At 41.2% G+C, this 21,280-nt stretch overlaps 1 protein-coding gene across 2 annotated transcripts in view; it reads left to right on the top strand.

Annotated features, from left to right (window-relative positions):
* Nucleotides 1–14,702, top strand: part of MFSD2B (MFSD2 lysolipid transporter B, sphingolipid) — a 41,170-nt gene extending 26,468 nt beyond the window's left edge. For both annotated transcript variants that reach the window (XM_074861477.1, XM_074861479.1), the window contains 7 exons: nt 30–151; nt 2,487–2,570; nt 4,244–4,324; nt 8,436–8,545; nt 9,825–9,968; nt 11,504–11,680; nt 12,704–14,702. In XM_074861477.1, coding sequence (XP_074717578.1) covers nt 30–151; nt 2,487–2,570; nt 4,244–4,324; nt 8,436–8,545; nt 9,825–9,968; nt 11,504–11,680; nt 12,704–12,761 — 776 coding nt within the window. In that variant the 3' untranslated portion in view covers nt 12,762–14,702. The remainder of the gene's footprint in view (nt 1–29; nt 152–2,486; nt 2,571–4,243; nt 4,325–8,435; nt 8,546–9,824; nt 9,969–11,503; nt 11,681–12,703) is intronic.
* Nucleotides 14,703–21,280: the final 6,578 nt, after the last annotated feature.

Here is a 21,280-nt window from a genome sequence, read left to right as displayed (position 1 = left end):
TGTTATTTTATGTATTCTGTTCCTCTTAGATCCTTATGCCTTAAATTCAGACAGAGCAATTCCTTTTTGTAAGGGGCTTGGACTCACCATGAAGCACGGTCCATATGTGAAGCTTACAGCTTCATTTCTTCTCATCTCGACAGCAGTTCAGGTAACTTCAGACTCTCTCAGTCTGTGTGTTGGCCTCATTCCAGTCCCAGCATGGGAGAGTCTGCGGCAGCTAAAACGCAAATAACCTTTGGCTGGTGACAGGAGGTGGTGATCTAAGGGGTGGTGCCTTCCCCTACAAATCAGTAGGGAGCCAGAGTCCTTTTTTGGTGCCTGGGGTCCTGTGCAGCTGGAGATAGTTCTTTCAAACGAGAAGCAAAACCAAAGTCCTGACCATTTAAAGGTGGCTTTTTTTTTTTTCATAAAAGGTGAGGAACTAGTCCTAGTGACCCAGATCGGGTCATTATATGTTATCCATCTACAGTCTCCTGTGGTTTCAGTTGCTTAGAGAATGCTTTTTCTCTTCTCTCTGTTCTTCTCTATAGTGTGTACCGCTTTAAACCATTGCCCCTTTCCTTTGCATAGGTGGCTGTTCTCAGATAGTGGCTGAACTGGTTCCTATGGAGTCTTTTGTGATGGAAGGCACTAGGTCAGAGCAAGATGGTGTTCAGAGGCCAGAGGTCTTACCTGTCTCAGAGCTAGATAGAGCTAATTTTCAAATGAGGACGTGCAGTTGAATGTAGCTCTCGCAAGAAGGTGCAATGTGTCCTCCCATAGAGAGAAGCTGTAGAAGAACTTAAAGCCACTCAGTAAGAAGCCTTTACTCCCCATAGTCCAGAAGTCTTTTCAAAGCTTGATTTTTGAGCTGTGTTCAACTCAGTAAATATGTTATTTTAATGTGAACCTGTACATATCAGTTGAAGTTCGCTTTATTTTGAAAAGCAAATAATATTCACATTTTTGTCAACAGACTCTTAGTCACATGAGCCATTGATCAAGTGAATATCAGGACAGAGGGCAAGAACAGGGCATGTAAGAGAGCAGACCTGTGTTCACCAGCAGTCCTGATGAACTAGTAAGTTCCTTGGAAGGGCTGCTTAAACATCTGTTTGCCAAAGGAGCATTGATGTTTCCTGTTGGCCTGGATTTGGGCACAGTTAGTAGGCTGTCCTTTACAGCATCTGCCAGTCCTTGCTGGAAGGCGCAAGCGTGAGAAACAATAGCAGAAGCATTTCTGCTTACATCTGGGAGCTGCAGGCACTGTGAGCAACAGCAGATGCAAGGAGAAGATGAAAGATGAAAGGTCCCTTGTGGTCCAGATCCTTACAGCATCCATTCAGTCAGTAAGGATAGAGCGCACATCTGGTTGTTGGCAGCCAACTACTTGCTGACAACACCCAGAGAGGAAAAGATCTTCTGTCAGTCCATACCTCTTTATTTTTCTGTTTGTGCAGACTGAAGGGAAGGTGTTGAGGGGAGGCAGAAGCTGGAAGGTGTATTGCACTAGTTCAGCCACCATGAGCAACCCTTGCTATTGTAATTCAAGGGAGAAACACTGACTTCATGGAATTTAGTGAGCGGATTACTGGTGAGCAAAGGAATAGGCAGGTAAAGATGCACTGGCCATAATGCCAGAGTGCATTCTACATCTAAAATGAAGGCAGTGAAACTGGGACACAAGCTAGAGAAAGCTCTGGTGGTATAACTTTCATCCTAATTTGTATACAGATGATTGGCCACTTATAATGTACAAGTGCACAAAGGAGCAAGAGTGGATCACACCGCTGTGGCATGAGTATGAAATCCTCCTCTGTCATTCCACTTCTGCAGAATTGCTGGAGCTGGGCCTGAACCATATTCTGGTGTTCAGAACCCCCCTGAGTTTTGCAAAAGCATGGTGGCTGTGACTTCATCTGTCATTATAACACAGTGCAGCTAAATCCTCCCATCCAATGAGTACTCAGACTTAAGGAGCCATCTGACCCAAAGCTATACTCCATAGCCAAGGTTGTATACAAAACCAGCAGCTAGCTGCTTTACTACAGGACATTGTATGAGTGTAATTGCAGCTGAAGAGTAACTTGTTTCGGAGTCAGAGCTTCTGGTGAAAGATTTATGGCGTTGCTATGGAAGAGAAAAGGCGATTTCTTGCAGTAGTCTGCAGCTGTGACAACAACACAAGGCAATTGCAACATAGGGAATAAAGCCTTTAGACAGAATGTTCTCATAAGGCAGTTCCTGTTTTGGTCACTTTTATGCTGTATTAGGTGCATGGTTTATCTCTTGCTTGCCCCAGTATTATTGGTATGTTACTCCAGTGATAGCAAGAGAGTTACTGCTTCTTTAAATTGTTGCAAACAAAGGAAGAATAAGACTCTCAAATCCTACGTTTAACAAATCGGTCACTGACTGTGTTTAGCTAGTATGGAGTGTGATGTCATTTTTGTCTTTTTTTAATTTTCCTTTCTTTTTTGGTGGTCACCAAATGTCTTCAACAGCTGGAGCAGAGCAACTTTGTCTTATTCTGTACCCATGCTGCTGATCTTCGCAATCACTTCCAGTATTTGGTGGTGACCATCTTGGTGAGTTGCACTTTCTCCCGTATCTTTATTTGGTAGCTGGTTCTCACTGGGTTTTGGCACAAAATAACGGAAGACAAGAAGAGTTTTGTGTCTAGACAGAGCTGTTAAGAAGCTGCACCATCTTTTGCATTGCCTGTTTGAAATAAAGCTGGTGTTCCCTACTGTACTTGTAAAAAATTAATGCTTTGTAGCTTTTAATTCATTCTTTGTTGCTCTTACCTTTAAGTCACTTTCTGCTCCTATAAAGGGCAAAAGCAGCTGATGGAAAGGAGGTCTGGAATTTTAGCTCCTTTTTCCCTTTCCCCAGCCTGATATGCTGAAAATTAAACAACTTCAATTTGTGTATTCATACACATGAGCCTTCTGGGCTATGCAGCTTGCAAGACTAAATATTTAAAATATCCAGAGATATGAAGATTCCTCTCTAGAGCAATTGGCAGTGTGATAAAAAGATCCTTTTACAGAACCTTTTTTCTTGACATGCAGAAGTAAAATTTTGCTTGCTTAGGTGATACTTACAACTCAGTTACACACTGCTCCTGCATTGCACAATTTATTTTATGATTACCAGTAGTATTAGTTGAAAATTGCCCTTTTCACCCTTCTGACCAAAGTCCTTTTAACACAAGTAGAACATTTAATGTTGCATAATTACTGGGATGTGCATGTACTGCATTTTTGAAATATTTTGTGGATAATTTGTCTACCATATAGATGTACTGCAGCAGTCATTTTCAGGGAAGCTGTTGAATGATTTCTGACCCATTTGGCCCAGAGACTTTGTGGAACCATCTGAGGAGAACTTAATTTCCATGTCTTGGTCCTAGCCTCCCACCCTTTCTACATCTTTTTGATTCTTCCTTTCCCACATTATAAGATAGATGTTTTCCAGTGATTAAAACCAAAATATTGGAGAGCAAGGGATGACTGTTGGGTATCTTAAGGCTCTGGAAGTAATGGACACCAAGAAGAGAGACAAGAGACAGTAAAGTCAGTAAAGAGTGGAATATAACTCTAACAATGAGATGACATTTGAATTTAGGTCAATTGTAAGACTGTCATTAGTAGCCATATTTCAGTGCATTGGTACTACGTTGCCTGTAGTTGTTGCTGCTACCAGGTGAGTATTGCAGCATATGAAAAGGTAATTAATGTTGCCTGTAAACAACTATTTCTCTTACAGGTTGTTGCTAAGAATAAACATGTAGTATGAGATATGTACTCTAAGTATATCTTAAGATAAGTGTATCTTGTGTTTCAGCTTTCTTCCTGAATGATGGAGTAGAGCTTAATTCACTTATCTTTTGTCAGGTTCAGATAATGAGGCAAAATACATTATCACAAAGTATGACTATTTGCAATATGTTTGAACTTTAATGACTGTATCATGTATAGCTTTAACTGCTGTGGCTTGCATTAGGAAAAGGAAATTCTAAGACACTGCCTTCTGATATTTGACTGTGGAAAACTCTCTCATAGATAGATTTTGTTTGCAATATATAATAGTGAATTAAAAAAAAAAAAAATCACTCAAAAGATGATGAGAAACAGGAATCTGCAAGTTCACCTTTCTTTCAGACCATAACGTACTAGACAGAAAGATGTCTGTGAGCTCTACAGCTGAAGACAGTGGCAGCAAGCACAGTACAGATACGTTTTTTTGTCAATTGTAGGTATCAGCAGCTGTGAGCATTCCCATCTGGCAGAAGTTTCTGCAGCGATTTGGCAAGAAGTGTACAGCATGTGGGATTTCGGTAAGTAAATCCTTTGAGAATAAAAATCTGCTTGTGCTCCCTTCATTTGACAATTGGAGCCACTTCAGGAGCTCTTTCAAGTGCTTATAACCTCAAGCCACATGAAATTTGCTCCGTTTCAGAGTTTGTTTTAAATCATTACACCAAATTTCAGACAGATTCCAAGTTTCCAAGAGAAACTTTTGAGAAATGGGTTGATGCTGAAGGGAGGTCCCAGTTTATTTAAGAATCTGCATAAGCTGTGTGTTTGACTGCTCTCAGAAGTGAATCTCAATGTTTTATAAATTCAGATCTGTGTTGCCTCAGGTTGACAAGTTATCTATTGTTTGGGGCTTGTTTTGTCTTTGTATATGGTGCTGAGTTGATCGCATCTGTAGTTCAGTCACAGAGGAGGAAACAGAAGTCTGTTACACATCCTTCTCCAGAAACGTAAGAAGGCAGAAGTTCCCACATCCCTCTGAACAGAGCTGGACAGTTATTAGTGAAGTAAAGAAATAGGTGACCTGCCTGAGAAAAGAAGCCTAGTTTAACTTTGACACAGCTCAGCGAGTCTGCCCTCGTCTCTGATGGATTATTTTAAGTCCTTCACTTAGTGCGGACAGCAGCAATTTTCTGTCATCATCCTCAGTGAGTCATTGTATAGGCCTGTTCCTCCCCATTTTTCCCCTGTTTACCTTCAATTACTTATGAAAGAGGAAAGAAAAATTGCCTGCTTTGTGCACAACGAAGCATGAGGACTTGGAAAATCCAGCCTGAAGCTATATGTCAAAATCTGAACAAAGATGAAAAGTTTAGGTCTGGTGAAAATTGTTGAACATAATTGAACAGTTATAATTTTTGGAATTAAAATCTGTGTGTTGAAATGACTTCCAAAGAACCAGGAGTAACGTTAAAACCCAAGTTCCAAGTAAGCTGAATCGTTATGTGTTTTGAAGTAGGCATCTGGAATCCAAGTCTCATCCTCATTTCTTTTTACCACTTGAGCAAAGAGAATTGCCAAAAGCAGTATTGGACCATTGACTGGACCAGGGAATGCAGATTTCCTCCTTAGGAAATCTCATCTGTCTACTTGGCTATGAAAAATGCTTTCTTCAACCAACTTGGCTCTATAAATTTAGTTTAACATGACTGGAAAGCCTGTCAGCACCTCTGTAAACATGGTTTAACTTAATTTTACAGTTGAGTTGCTTGACTGTATTATGGTCTAAGTGGGGGCTGCATTGAAAAAAAGCCACCTCTCTATTTCACCTTGTAGACGTTTCTCATGGGACTCTGTGTGCTCAGTGATGGATTTTGTGTCTGGCAATGCATCACAGGGGCTTCCTATACTACCACCTTGTGTGATCTGTACAACTAATCTGTTCTCCCTCACTGTGAAATAAAATCACATCATTTAAGGCTCCTATGTTTGTCACTGAGGAATGTTCTTCTGGAAGGGAAGGAGACAGGGGAGAAAACAAGTTTTGTTTCTCCAAAGCCTTACTCAGCTTTCAGGGTGAAGATGTAATTTGAAATTCAGTTTCCTGAAAAAAATGTCACACTGCTCCAGACTAATTTTTCATGTTAAAGTGATTCTATGTTGAAAGTGTATAGAAGGCAAGGTAGGTAGATAAACAACAAGAATCTTGGCTTCCTTCCACTGATATTGCTCCCTTTTTACTCATTTCTCCACAAGAGATGACCAACAGTCTAATCACTGACTAAGTATCTAAACTTCCTAGAAATTTAAAGCCTAGACTTTCTGGAATTACAGGGTCATACCCCAGCAGGATCCATGATAGCATTCTTCCCCGTGATCAGGTTGGTGCACAGGCTAGAAATTATTCTCTTCTGTTTATTTGCTTCTGCTTCCACATGCTGTGTTCATTTAGATTATCTGCTCTGCCCTCATGGGGAAAATGTTGAACTTGCAATCAGTAAGTCTCAGCTGGTGACTGGAGGTGAAGTTGTCATGAACAATTTGAAGAAGTGTGGCAGCTTCTTGGTTCATGGTTTTGTCAAGGTGTCTGAAAGTGAAAGATTGCTCTCTCTCACAACTCTAGCTTCCATCCCAGCCAATAACAGCTTTTGGCTGTGGGTTTGGGAGGATTTAGTAACAAACAAAAACAAATAAAAAAATGCCCCCAATCTTTTCACTTCCCCACATGTACTCAATTGTCTATTTGCCATCTATCAGGACTGTGCAGCATGGAGGCATGCCCTTGGATGAATCCTGACTGTGCAGCCCCTTTTCCACTCTCCCATCCCCATTTCCACTCACATCCTAGCTGTGCCTGTTCCTGATTTGCCCTTCATAATGCACAGACCAGTACCACCTTTAGCATCCCAGCAGGGTTGCCTTCTATAGTGCTGTCAGGGAATGGATGGAAGACACATGATAACTGTAGGATATCGTTTAAGATTTGGAGGGCAGCAGCCTGTGACTAGGGAGCAGGGTGCCAATAACGGAGTTTTTGCTTTACAAGTAGGAAAGAAGGAGCTGCATTAGCTGTTTATTGCAGCAGGAACACTGGCCCCATGATTGCACTACCATTGCATGAGTGAGACTTTAGGGCATTGTAGCCTCAGTCCTGTGGGTCATGCTTCTCTTTCAGTAGAAAATTACAGTTACAATGATTATTATTATCGATCTAGAATTTTGTTTAAGTGCTTTGGTTTCTGAGTGGGTGCCCCATGTGGAGCATAAGGCAGTCATAAAATTGCTTATAGGCAACATAAAATCTTGTATTGCTGGAGTGCTCTCTTGTGGTGAAATAATGATTTTGCCACAGCATTGGACTAATGCAAGGATTATCTGTCTGCGCTGGGAATTTGCAGTCAGGAAAGGTTATTTTCTGCCTCCTTAGGTTAGGAGCAAATGCTTTAGATGGGAAATGCATTTAAAACATAAACATAATGGATTAGACTCCAGGACTCCCAGAATTACTTATCATACCGAACTGTAAATAGCAGTGCTTAGGGGAATCACTCTCTGTGAAAGCTCTTCTCATACCCTCAACTCCCAAGCTGCAAGTATAGAGGATTGGAACACTTAATGTTAAACTAATCCCCCATCATGAAAAAGCCCTGTAGATAAGCCCCTGGTTCTGGATCCAATGTGTGCTGTGCCCGTGGTTCACAGGCGTGGGAGTTGGAGCATGTGATGGGTACGGGACAGCTGGGCTGTATGCATTCAGTCAGCATTTAAAATTGTGGATTTTCAATCCTGTAAGCCCATTGCCTCAAGTTGAAGTTGAGGAAATCTGGTGGTTTTAAGTAAGTTTTTAAGTAAGAAAATAAATCCTGAGCATCTCAAATTAGTTTGGTTTTGAGGGTAGCCTTAGTGACTTGTGCAATGTCATGAGCGTATCTGGCTCTGTTGAGTGGGAGTAAACCACATTGCCTTCCTGGTTTTAGTTGTTGCTGAGTACCCAGATTGTTTTAAAGTGGTCACTGGAAATGAAGGTGTAAGCAAACTCTTCTTCATTCAAGACTCAAGATGACCTGTAAAATGGGATATTTACAGTTTTAAATGACCACTGAATCCCTGTCCCTCCCCTGGAAATGCAGCGTGATGACGTTTCAAGGCTTTGTCTCTAATAGTAAATTAAATAGTTCCACTGGCCTGGAATAGAAACTGGTGTTTGGTCATGTCTATTACTAAATTGGCAGAAAAATCTTAGCACAAGCTGATTAGCAATCTCTCAAGAAGTATCTGGACACAGTTTGGGAACTAGCCCACTTAAATGCTCTTCACAAAAGGTATTTATATGGCCACACTTCTTTTGGAGACTGTGAAGGTTTAGGGGTATGAATGTGGCCAGAGTCTGCCAGTTGGCCTCGTGACTGATAAATAGGCTCTTGGGACTGTTTAATTTACTAGTACAGTTATAGCCTTAATACTACTACCAGAGAAGGCTTGTCCTATTTTTCTCTGATTCTTCTGGATAGGTAAATACACATTGGCTCAGGGCTCTTTGGAAGTGCCATTTCACCAACACGCTGAAGTGTTAGGCATTACTTTGCGTGAACTGTTCTGTAACACAATCTTATTTTTTGAAGGGAACAATCTGTATACCATTGAGCAGTGCATACTGGTAAGTTAAGATGTACTGTTTTTCTTCTTCCTCAGTGGATGATTCCTTTTGCAGTCATGCTAGTGACCATTCCAAACCTGATCCTGGCTTACTTCGTGGCTTTCGTCTCTGGTCTGAGCATTGCAGTATCTCTTCTGTTGCCATGGTAGGAGAATTTTACATTTGAGGTGGGGAAGGCATATATGTCTACATTACATGCATGTACTACTGCATGGAATTTGGCTCCAGAAGAGGCAGAATTTGGCAAGAGTCACTTCCAAGAATCTTCTTCTGCTTTTGTAATAGAGACTATTTGCAATGATGTGACTTTTGTTGCCCCGTTGTTAGCAGATTATGTCTACTGCAATTGTAGCTGCTCTTTGTACGTAAGAGTATGTAGATGAATCAATAATCTAAGTAGCTATAGAACTTGTGGTAACAGTATAATGTGTGATAACAGTGATAATCAGTTGCTTAGGTTTAGTTTCTAACACAACTACAGGAATGATGAAGTTAGATAAATCAATTAATGCTGAGCAATTAAGAACACAGTAGAGGAAACATAAGCCAAGCCATGTACCCCTGCTTGAGCAGTCTTCTGTTACAGATCAAATAACACAAGGATATGATTAAAAGAAATTGAGAATTCAAGGTCTTTTGCTCTCAAGGACTGAAAATATGTGGGGAAAAAACTACTTGAGGATGAGCAGGATGGGACATTTCCTCTCCAGAGGGAATAATTATTATTCAGGTCAAATTGACCAGAAAGCAGGACTGTTGCTGAGAGCACTGTTTTGCATTACTCGTTTGTACAATGCCTTGAAAACTCAAGAGATCATGGAAAGATAGCTTGACAGAAGCTGTCAGACTACATAAGCTTTTCTGCACAGAGGGTGAGAAGCCCTTTTTTTCCAACAGTAATTCATGACATATATTGGAAACAAAAAAATCAATTCACAATTGACATTTGAGCAGCTTCCATTCTGATTCCCTATTACCAAATTCAGTCTCTTTGAAGTAGAGAGAGAATAGGTCTCATAGGTTTCTGAAAATTTTGTTAGCTTGTCAAAAGAGTTATTTCAGAGTGAAACTGTTCAGAGATTCAGAGTCTCTCGGAATCTTAAGAAACATGGTTTTTTGTTGTTCTTTTTTTGGTATCACAACTTCTGATTGGAATGACAGTCAGTCTAAAGAATTCTGTCACCTCCCAGCAAGTGTTTGATAGTTTTTCAGATGGTTTTCTACTTTGTAATATGTGGTCATGTGTTCCTTACATGGATTTTTGCCCTCCTGTCCAGCAGTAGGACTTTTTGAACAGATTCTTTCATGTGCATGACTACATCAATCCAATCTTAAAAGCGGAGGAGGGGTGTACTCTTTCAGTAGGTTTGGACTTTAAGAAGAGATTTTGGTTTGCATTTTTCTTTTATCTTGCTCATCTCTAGGTCGATGCTGCCTGATGTTGTTGATAACTTTCGCCTGCAGAATCCTCATCGGAAAGGACATGAAACCATTTTCTATTCTTCTTACGTTTTCTTTACCAAGATGTCAGCAGGAATTGGCTTAGGAATTTCTGCAGCAGGTCTGGAGTAAGTAGCACTGTGTTTCCACTTAGTGGATCTACTCTGAAAGCATTCAGGGGTTACTCCACCTATACCCTGTGGAGTTAATTGCCTTTTTGCCCTGAGCCTGAAAGTGCCAGCAGCTCCAGATGTCTAACCACTAAGGACAGGATTGTTATCCTCTAGGCCAGACCACTGAGCATTGTTGCCTGCCCTAACTTGTTTCAGATCAGAAAGACCCGACTTCGCTTTAGATTTTCCAAATAATTCATGTAAATTTTAGTGGCTTATATGAATAAAGAACTAAACATGAAAGCTCAGCAGATGAAGGTCCCCCACAAGTGATACAGCTGCTTTGTGCATTTCCTCTTGCATCTGGGTTGGACTATGTATATGAGCTTGTAAGTCTTTACATGCTTTCAGGGGTGTCTAGTGGCCTGTTCAGCATAAAAGGATCACTGATTCCTGCATGGTTTTAGGACACCGGCCACTGATTTCAGTTAGGAACAGTCGTTCTCACAGGTCTGCCCATCACCTAGACCACGTCAATTTGGAGGATGCTTTGTGTTCTCCTTCCACTTTTGCCTTGTCTGTTCTGACTATAGACAGTCAGGCTGAGAAAGTCGTCAGCTGTGTCCTGCCCTACTTTTGTGCATGACCTAGCAGAAAGGGCCTTTGCCTGCAGCTGCTAGGTTTCAGTATACATACAGCACACAAACACTCAATAAACACTGAGAAGGGAACTTGTCTGAAATACTATCTAGCCCTTGGATCCAGGCTAGGTTTTGGTAACCAGAATGTTTTGCTTCAGGGCCTTCAGCTGAAACTGCTAAATAACAGGCAGTGCTTGGCTGAACATTTTGGGCTTAGAAATTTTAGATGCTTACTGCTAACACCCTCAAACAAATCGCTGTTCACCAATTACATTCCAGTTAGCTCCCAGCAATTTGCCAAGGCAGATGTTTGTGGGAGAACGCAGAAGACAGAGTAGTGCCAAACGAGCTGTAGCTTTCATAGGTGCATGTTCAGAGGAAAATAAACTAATTCCACAAATTGGGAATGACAATTTGAGTATGGAAGCCCCAAATCAATGAACTGTAAGTGTGTACCTAACTCTAAGCACTTGAGTAAATTTGTCTATCTTGAGAAGAGTGCTTAAGTGTGTGTTTAAATTAAAGTTAATTATTGCTGTTGAAATTGGTCAGATTACTTGCATACTTTTAAAGTGGAGCCTAAATACTTTGCTGAATATTAAGAAGAAACATAACAGATCGATTTCCTTACGTGGGATTCCATGCTCCTCTTAGTAGTTAAATGTTACATAATAATAACAAGAAAATACAGAGGTAATGAAGTTATCTGAAATCAAGCACAAAGATGAGATTTGAAAAACAAGATTTGAAACACGTAATGAGGGGAAGGAAAAAGTGAGGTGTGGGGAAAAAATGGGAGAAAAATCTTCAAGAGTTTTTGGGGAAAGGAGTGACTCTAGAAGGGGACCTTCAGATGAACAACTGCCTTTTAGCTTTGGACATGCACCATTGTTATTTCCATTTGTTTAGGTTTACTGGATACAAGCCAGGGATATGCAGACAATCCGACGATGTGATCCTCACACTGAAAATCCTCATTGGAGCAGTCCCTGCTATCCTCATTCTTGTAGGCTTATTTATACTTCTTTTCTACCCAATCACTGAAGAAAGTCGGAAGGAAACAAAGCTTGCACTTGAAGTGTTAAGGTAGGTTTAAATTGGCAGCAAAGAACAGTAACATCACTACAGTAGCTCTTAGTCATACTGGGCAAAAAATTATTAGCTACCAACATACACTTCTATATTCCTTACACCAAAACAAAACAACACTCTATTAGTTGAATTAAGTGAGTGGCACTATTACATGCTCCAGTATCTTATTTTTGTGGTGTAGTACTACCTGCTTAGAGGACCATTTATCACATATATCAGCTGCTATATTTTACTTTTTCTCTAGGGTGGCACACAAAGCACTATTGCAGTACAGTAATTCAAGCCAGAAATGAAGAATATTCTACGTAGATCAAATTTCTGTAGAAAATGTGAATAGTTGCAGTTTACTTTTATAGAGAAGAAAATGGGATTCTGGACTGCATTCTTGGTGCTTATGGCATATAAGAAACATCCAAACCATTTAGAGGCGTAGGCAGGAAAGATCGTGGGAGAAAAAGAAAGAACAGCTTTGAGCTGTCTTTCCCTTTTTACCCTATCACTCTCCCTTCCTCCCTTTTCCTCCCTCTCCAAAGAAAATCTTGCCTAGCTCAAAATCATCCACCTCTGTCAAATGCAGCCTTGGTATACTGAGGACATACATAAGAACAGTCTATCCTAGCAGATTGATGGATTAAATAGCAAAATATGTTCTTTCTCTGTCTTTTTATTATCCCAAGTTATTGGAATTGGAAACTGATTTCCCTGCTAAGGGATCAATTCCAGGGCCTAAGCATGGGTATCTGGGATCACTTCATTGACCTAAGGTATCAAAGATACCTGCGTGGGTGTGGTGGTTTGATACAGCACAGACCTCTTGGGCACCAACTGCTGACCGAGGGGACAGGCTAAACAACCTAAATTGGGACGTGTCCCTCTGTTTAGGTACTTCAGTAACTGCCTACAGCAACCGCGCCTTGCTGGCGGTTCTCAGTTGTTTGAGATTGCCAAATGTAGCTTCATTAGTTAGCAATAAAAGCCAAAAGTCCATTCACGTGTCGTTTGTTCTGCTTTTAACAGAAGGAGCCATCAAAGCACAGAGAACCTGGATGACCGTAAAGAGGACACCTCAGTCTGAAAGCTCTGAATACAATGGCTTTCCGAATACAGTCTCACATCCCACGCACAAACTCTGTGAGAATCTTCTGGGTCATTTCTCTGCTCACATTTTATCAAAACGGGTAACGGATGATTCTGACACAGTCAGTAATGAAAGCAAGAGAGGACACCAGCTTGCAAAATATATATCTAACTCCATGCACTGTGCTAAAAAAGACATTACAGATGTTCAGGCATGTAAGCTATTGAAGGCTTGAAGGCTTTTTTTTGTTTGGTTTTCAATGATTAATGGAAAGCTATGAACTCATTGCAACAGGAGATTCTATGGACTTGTAGGTCAAGAGAAAAAAGTGTAAATGTGATGCACCACCCAAATCTTAACTCGTGTGATATATTTCACCCTTAGAGGCTGGGGTGGATTTTGAACATAATCTCTACCTATAAATTGCACAGTAGTGTGTTTGGAAAGCACTTGGGAATCCTGAAGTATACTATAAAAAGTTAGGATATACGTTGTTTTGAAACGAAGAAAATCACTGATGCAGACATGTTGGGAGGATTTTCTCACAAAGAGTTTTTCTGAAAGAGATTTTTATGTAATTTAACTTGATAGATTTTATATGAAACAGAACTTTACATTTCCCTTTGCTGGAGTTCCTTGTTTCTCAAACCTGTATACTGATCTTTGTCAGAGAAAGAGTACTTAACATTTTCAAAATCAACGTCTCCACTCCCGATACCCAAAATCAGTAGTGCCTTCCAAAAGTTAGACTATGCAATTCAAATTTCTATAAATTTTGACCATTAAGTAATCATGATACTCACCCATTTCTCATGTGGTGTAGGCTCTCTGCCTCACAAAACACCATGGCATAGCTGTTAAATCTCAGCTTGCACACAGTGTTTTATAATAATGATGCTACACCTGACTTTTAAATTGGGATTTTTTTCAGTCAGGGATGTCATCATGCTTTAGATACATTAACTGGAACCTCATTTCTACCCTAGATTCACTCTACTGAACACATTTTGTAGATGAAAGGCACACCTAACCTCAGGTACTTTCTGGAGCACTTAAGTTCAGACCTGGTCATTCTGGGCTGCTTCTGTAGTGAGTGGAGATTGAGACCTCCAGAGGCTGGCTCCAAGCTTAAGCTAAAATGACTGGATTCTGAAGACGTATCTAAATCTGGAGGGGAGAGTGATAAATCCGAGAGCTGGCGGCTTGTTCGCTTTGAAGAAATTAGCACAACGCAAGGCAAGACACGAATTTACAGCCCACTGGCTTCACTGTATGACTATGTGGGAGGTTGCCTTTATTTTGTACTAGAAGTGCCTTTGGAGGACTGGCTGTTTGGGAGCACTTGCAGTAGGTGTCACTGGAGGCAGTGACCACAAGTAGTTTGCTCAGGGACATCTGGGAAGTGACTCATGGTGCTGGGACTAGAAACTGGGAAAGCTTTTACTGAGACACTGTGAAGTAAAATCAGTGCATCCACTGAGACTCTCACTAAGTTTAATACTGAAACCTTTTCAGGCAAGTTCGAAGTCTAAGGCCGAATGAACTGTCCTAATTCAGAAAAATGCTTAATCATAAATGAGCTTTTAAGGGTATATTTTGAGTGTGTGTGGGTAAGGGTTAACTATGTTTAAGACTTCTGTGGAATTGACATCTAAGGCTGGGGTTGTTTTGTTTTGGTTCTTGGACAAATCATGATTTGTATGCCTGGGGCATGTGTTTACAACAATCTGAACCATAAGCCTGTTTACAATTTTGAGTCTGATGGAATTTGAAATAGCAGATTTACTGCACTTTGAAGTAGGTAAGTTATGTAGTAATATCACATAACTCCAAAACATCATAGAAAATAGTTTTGGGGTGTTTGATTTATCCTGTAATATTTGTGTATTTCTTTAAAAACAACCAGAAATCCCAGTAAAGGCTGTTAATGTTTTTTTAATGGGTTATGTTTTCAGCTGCTATAAATCTGTAGCTACAAGGCAGTGGATCTGTGTCAGTTTACATAAGCCGAATACTTAACCCAGTGATAAAAGGGTTGCAGAAACTGCTGGCTGTGGTTGATTGGAGTAATTAGAATGTGGCTTAAGATATTATTTCTAGATCAGTTGTGCAGTTGCCTCTAAATAGCACCACACCCAATCTGAATTCAGTCTCTTGCAAGGTAAACTTTGTTGATTGTAAAGTGTTTTTCTCTTCTCCAGGGAGACAACGTAGTATTTCTCTAACAGAGATGTACTCAGCCCTCATTTTGCATATGGTAGCAATAATGGGAACTACCAAAATAAAATAGAAAGCTTCGTAAATGAAATGTAGCAGGGTACTTTTATATATGAAAATCTCAATATTTTATTTGATCATCAATGTTCTGCTTTTGTTAAGAAAATAAATGTAATTTTCTAAGTAAAAAGACAGAAGATTAAGTGCAGGGTAAGATTTTTTTTGGTAATTTTCTTTTTTTAGGGCTCAGTGTTGGTGCTATAAAATGAATGAGCTTTGTATGTCTCCTTGTCAGTTTTATATTATGTGTATGCCTTACGTACATTCAGAATATGTGACTGAAAGAAGCAGATTCTTATATTGACAATGATTCAGATTAAATGCTAATCTAATATAAACCTCCTGCCTTGCACTGATTGGCAGTAACAAGGGCCAGGTTCACTCCCCGGGGGTTCTCATTCAAGTACCTAAATACAGTCGTAAGAATATGGGAGATTGGATTAAACCAGCTGGGTGTCTGATGGACAGCACTTCCCCACCTGCATGCAGACAGTTTCAACAGATGGATTTGCACAAATAGAGGAAGAAAAGAAAAGGATAGCGGGGTTACGTGTCACCGGGTAGTTCCCCGTAAGGCAAACCATGTCCGTTCCTTGCCCTTGCTGAAGTGCAGTGGTGGCAGCCCCAGTCTGGGCTGATTGCTGGGACAGTCAGTAGCTGAGCTAGTCACTAGCCAGCTTCACCGTCCTTGTAGTTTCTGCCTAAAAATAATGTTGAAACCTCCCAAGGTTATATGACCTTCCCGAGCATTACGGCCAGTGATCAGTCTCACCGTGGGTCACAGCTGACTGTGTAGGTGAGCCGCCGTTCCTCAGGGGACACCGAAGAAGGAGGGGGTTGCTGTTAGCCACCGCCACCAGCCATATCTCCTGCTAACCGTGTCTCCCGCCCTGCTGTACCCTGTCTGCCCCTGAGCTTGCTGACCTGCCATGGCTTAGGTGGATTAGATCACTTGTGCTGAGTCCCCCACTTTAACAGGTGAATAATACCACCTTGGACATCTGTCCCTGGGGAGTCCCTGCAGGCGGGGACCTTTGGTTTCAGGTCACTGGGTTTTCAGGAAGGGCTCTGTAGATTTGAGAACTAATTCCTTAAGTCACTCCTGCACCTGATAAGTATTGCTGCTAGATTCAATCCCTGCCACATCCTCTCATCTCTATTCACCTTCTGCATTCCAAGTAACATAGTCTAAGTGGACAACGTTTTAAACCCTGTTTTTTTGGGTTCATAGTTTGTTGCCAAATATGACTTTTCATCTCCTTTTCTACTTGCCTTTCTGGGCTGTAGATAGAAAACTTAAAATTAAATCAATGTTCTTTAGAGGAGATGTTTCCCTGAGGGAAACTCAGGTCATTTAAGACCTGGTATTTGTTGTCCAGCGCTTTGAAGACAAGGAAGAGAAGGCAAGTTAGTTCAGTCTCATGCAGTAGGGCACAGCCAGTAGCAATGTAGTTTATAGTGGTCACTCGCATACCTCGTATCAATTTCATGTCATAGTTATGTAAAAAACAGTCTCAGAGTGTTACAATAGAGTCTTTCCTTTCAGAAAACTTCCAGACTGATTGATGGAAAGGTCAGTTGGATTCATACAACTAGAGGGGAGGGAGGGAGTTTTTTGTTTTCCTGCAGTTGCTGAGATCACAAGTTCCTCGTGCTGCACTGAATGCTTTTTTTTTTACCTTAACTCTCTGCAAGACCATGGCTCAGATACCTAGCAAGAGTGCTGAGTATTATGGTTACAAAAATGTGTATATGTCATGGGCTTAAAGTATGAAATCAGTTAGCTTTCACATCATTAAGCACCAAATCTGCTGCATAAAACAGATGCTAACTCACTGGGAAGCTTCATTCAAAAGACAAAGCAGCAGCATGTGTCTCTGTCCCTGAAGCAGAGGAGGAGACTTTTTGCTGTGTTGCACCTGAGAATTTACAGTCTCTGAAGACACAAACTGGCATGACACAGAGCTAAACAAACAATGGAGGGAGAACGGTCCTAGAGCCATGGCACTCTGCAGAAAATTCGGGTCCTCGGTATCATTTCAGAGATATTTTCAGAGCAGCAGTCTCTAACCCTAACTGGAGAGCAGCGGTGCTGTTGGATGGTAGGGAAATGTGAATGTTTGCTTTAGAAGTATACAAGCAGAAATAAATCTTATTTCCTGATCTATTTCTTGTCCCGAATCATGCCAGACAAGACAATGAATTTCAGCTACGCCCTTCAGCTTTCCATCTTCGTTTTTGCTGTGTTCTGCCATAGATGGTGAAGGAAGGATTGCTCAGGCCCTATGGAATTGATGGTCACTTGCTCAGCTTCATCGATGGAGGTATACTTTGGAGGCCCAGCACCCATCCCGTGCCAGCTTGTCTTTGCTGATGTATGTGGAATCATCTACAGTCAGCGAAGGATCAAAAGGATTTCCTTCACAGCTTAGTATTCTCCATCATGGACTTTCATCTCTGTTTTACCTAGAGGATGATTTCGCCTGTCTAGGGCCAACTCAGGCCACCAGCTTGTCATCATGATGATGGAACCAGGTTTACACTGGCTGAGAAGTTTCTACCCAAATTGGCTGCTGCCCATGAGGAAGTATTTCCCTTGTGTTTCCAAAACGAACTCACCCTTTGGTCACCTTCAAAGTCATCAAGAAGAATCTGAACATCTGCCACATCCAGCAGCTCTAACAATTCCACCGGTGCTGGCCATGTCAGATCATGAGTCTCGGTGCATAGATGTACCTGCTGACATCAGTGTGAGATGAATGCAAAACTGTAGCCACCTCCAGATTCCTGGCAAAGTCTCAGCTGTGCTGAGCTGGCCAGGCAGAGAGAACAGGAAACTCCAGAATTCCCTAAGTGACCTACTGGGGTGAAAGAAGAGTCATAAGACAAGCAAGATCCCTAAAAACACCCTGCAATCCTCTCCGAAGGACTCTTGGGTTGACATCAATGACCAGGTGGAAAGGTGTTGGATGTGGAGACCCCAATGCCACATGCAGAGCAGAGGAGACTCAGAGAATCAGTTAACACTTTCTGGTTACCAGATATTCACGCACTCAGCTTGTCCCTCCCTGATTCCCTGCCTGAGCCCATGTTCATACAAAAGCAGATCAATGGAAAAAGCAGCAACTTGACCCAAGAGATGATTAGGGACTGCAGCAAACAGGGTGGAATTTCAGTGCTGGAGGATTCCCAGGAACTGGACAGTCAGCAGAACAATGCTATAAAAGCTAAGAAAGACGTATCTTAATTATTCTCGCTGTGCAACTGAAATAACATGGAGCTTTGATAGAGGGCACAGTGAGAAAACAGGCTGGGATGCCAGCCTTCTCCATGCCACAGCTCAGAAGAGAATGTGTTTTGGTCCTGGTGCTGAGTCCTGATTGTAGGTTTGGTGTCTGCGGACAGTAACAAGCCAATTAGGAAGTGCCTGATAGACCCGCTCTAAATGAGGAGAACCAGTAGGCAAGTGTAGGGTGTAATGCACAAGGAATTCACACAAGATACACAAAGGGAACCAGAGTTCAATCTTTCTTTTCCTTCACCTTTCTTTTCAGACCCCACCACGTTCTCTCTATACAACATAGTATTGTACTTGTTGCCTACAAAGTAGACCTGAGTAAAGGAAACTACAATAAATCCAGGACCAAGACATATTGCAGGGCAGGTGGAGTTAATCCAGAAATCAGTTGAAACTGGACATAGTTTTGGAATAGTCAGCGGTGGCACTTGGTGAACACTGGTGTGCCTGTGCTCGGGTGGTTGCTCAGGGTTCCTGGAGAGTCAGATGTCCCTGGAAAAGTAATAAAGACTAATAGGAAAGAGGGACTTGTGTCTCATGGGACAAACCAGGAACAGAGTGGGCAACAGATTTAATCCATCAAACCCATTTCATGTTGAGAATAGACTGCTACTGGAAGGTGGTTCTTCCCACCACCAGCTGGGGTTGGAATCCCACTACGCAAAAACAAAAAAAGGAGCTGCTAGGGGTAAAGGAAGCACAGCACCTGCCCACGGTAGAAGAAATAAGATGAAGTTAAAAAAAACCCTCACTTTCCAACTTGCTCCTGTACCTCTCTGATTTTCCTCTCCACTTATTTAATTTGAAAAACTCACAGCTGGTAGCTGAGGATGAATGATTTGATTTGCTCCTGAAGTATAACACTCCCACTGGCGATAAAGCACTGGGACATGGTGGGACTTTGGCAGCAGAAGCTATACTTGATTTTTAAGGTTTCTGGCTTCAAGAAGCTTTGAATTTTTTACGTCTTTGATGCCTGGTTGTGAGAAGCCATTTACCTGGTGTTGTGTTCTTGCATTCTGCAGAATGGAAGAGCCAAGGATCTTTGGATGAGATGATTTGTCTCCTACTGGTCCACGTGGTGATTGCCACTGGGCTTTGTGGCTTTGGCTTGCTTCCCTTTCCTTCCCCCTTGCTAACAAGAGAGCAATAAAAAATAAGAAAAAAGAAAAGAAAAGGAAGAGGTGCTGACAGTAAGTAAATAAAACCTCCAAGATGAATTTCAGAACACCTGAGAAAAGGTGTTTTTTCCTGAAAACAAGAAAAGCAATTTTTAAAACTGAAATAAACCTTCCATGCAGCTCAACCCATTTTAACTGCAACTGTTCTGTGGTTTCTCAGCGGCCATGAGAATGGTAGAACTGGAGTCTCATGCTACTGGGAGAAACTTCTAATAAAGGTTCCCAGAAGAGACACCAATAAAGCTGCCCCAAGGAGAGCTGACCAATGCAAAGAAGACATCACCCCTCAAGGCTTCAAATTATTGCTTAAAAACTCCCACGGCAGCTTTTCAATGCCATTAATTTGGTCTCCAACTTAACGTTCACCAGCAGCCAGAGGACTACCATAAGCACAGACCTTAGTTAGAGGCATTAGAGCTCTGAGTGAAGATGGTTATCGGCTCCTTAACTTCACCCGAGTGTCTGGCTGGCCTCATGGGAGACCCCTGCTCTGAGGTGCCTGCTGAACTGCGGACCTTCGCTGGGAAGGGGACAACCCTCTGTTGTCCGGTCAGCATCCGTGCTCGGTGCTACTGCTGGATGTTTATCAGTGTTATACATAAGAAGAACATGATAATGCTGACTGAAATTCCAGATACGTCCCATGGAGCATATGGATAATACCTGTAATTACAAGATATATTAGAAGATAGAAGTAATAAACTATTAACTACACATAACAGTTAGACACATTACAGATAATGACCATATTAATGTACAACCAGCACAGCAATGTGGTAATCTGAAAGTGTACTTATGAAGAAACTCACAGGCTAATTCATTTTTGTGACATTGAAACAGTAGTTTTATTGTACCTTTATATTTTAATAAGGTTTAATTTATAGAATCAAGTTGCAAGTTCTTTCAGTGGTTGCTTTTAGACCTAAAAGATGCAACGGATAAAAAAGTCATTGACATCATTACCTGGTCCATGAATGTTAATTCATCTTTTAAACTTTGGGGACATTGCAAACAGAATAAAAGTCTCTGATTTGAGATGAAAAAGATTCATTTAAGGTTTTATCTTTTTCAAAGGCACTGGGAGCACAGGCTCTCTTTGTACAGATTTGAACAAAATCCACATCCAATCAAGAACCATCAGAAGTTTCTGTAGAAGAAAATGAGAAGTCAATACATGAAAATAAGATTTTTAATAACATTTCATCAAAGAGATTTTGAAAGCCATTAGCTGTGCGTTCCTAGACATAAATCTGAGTGTAACAATGTCTCTTTCTTCCAGATCAAGGGAAATTCTAGCAAGTGCTTTTTATCTCCCACTGTATACGTGTCCCCATCCCCAAGCTTATGTACATCAGACACACCATTCTTCATCATCACAGTATCCACCTGTAGCATCTACAACTGTGGACACAGGGAAATTGCCCACAATGGAAATCAAGCTCAGAAAAAGACTTAAAACCAGGTGCATTAGGAGCTCTATTTCAAATGCAGTTCCCAAAACTCATGCTTGCACGCAGCAGGAGAGCCTGACGTTGTCCTGTAGGTAAATAACGATGCACATGAGTAAGATAATGACTCTAATCAGTTTTGCACTAGTTTCTTTGCTCTTTTTTTCAGATGAGAGGTGTTAATTAAAACAAAGCTTAAAATCTCTAAGGTTTTGTGTATGCCTGTTTTGGTTTTTTTTCAATGTGATCTTTTCTAACCCTTTTGATGAACTGTCTGGAAGAAGTCAACTGGTTATCCCACCAAATTTATTA

The sequence above is a fragment of the Strix uralensis genome, chromosome 3 (genome assembly GCF_047716275.1).
Source record: "Strix uralensis isolate ZFMK-TIS-50842 chromosome 3, bStrUra1, whole genome shotgun sequence".
NCBI lineage: Eukaryota > Metazoa > Chordata > Aves > Strigiformes > Strigidae > Strix > Strix uralensis.
This window is presented reverse-complemented; position numbering and strand designations above follow the sequence as displayed.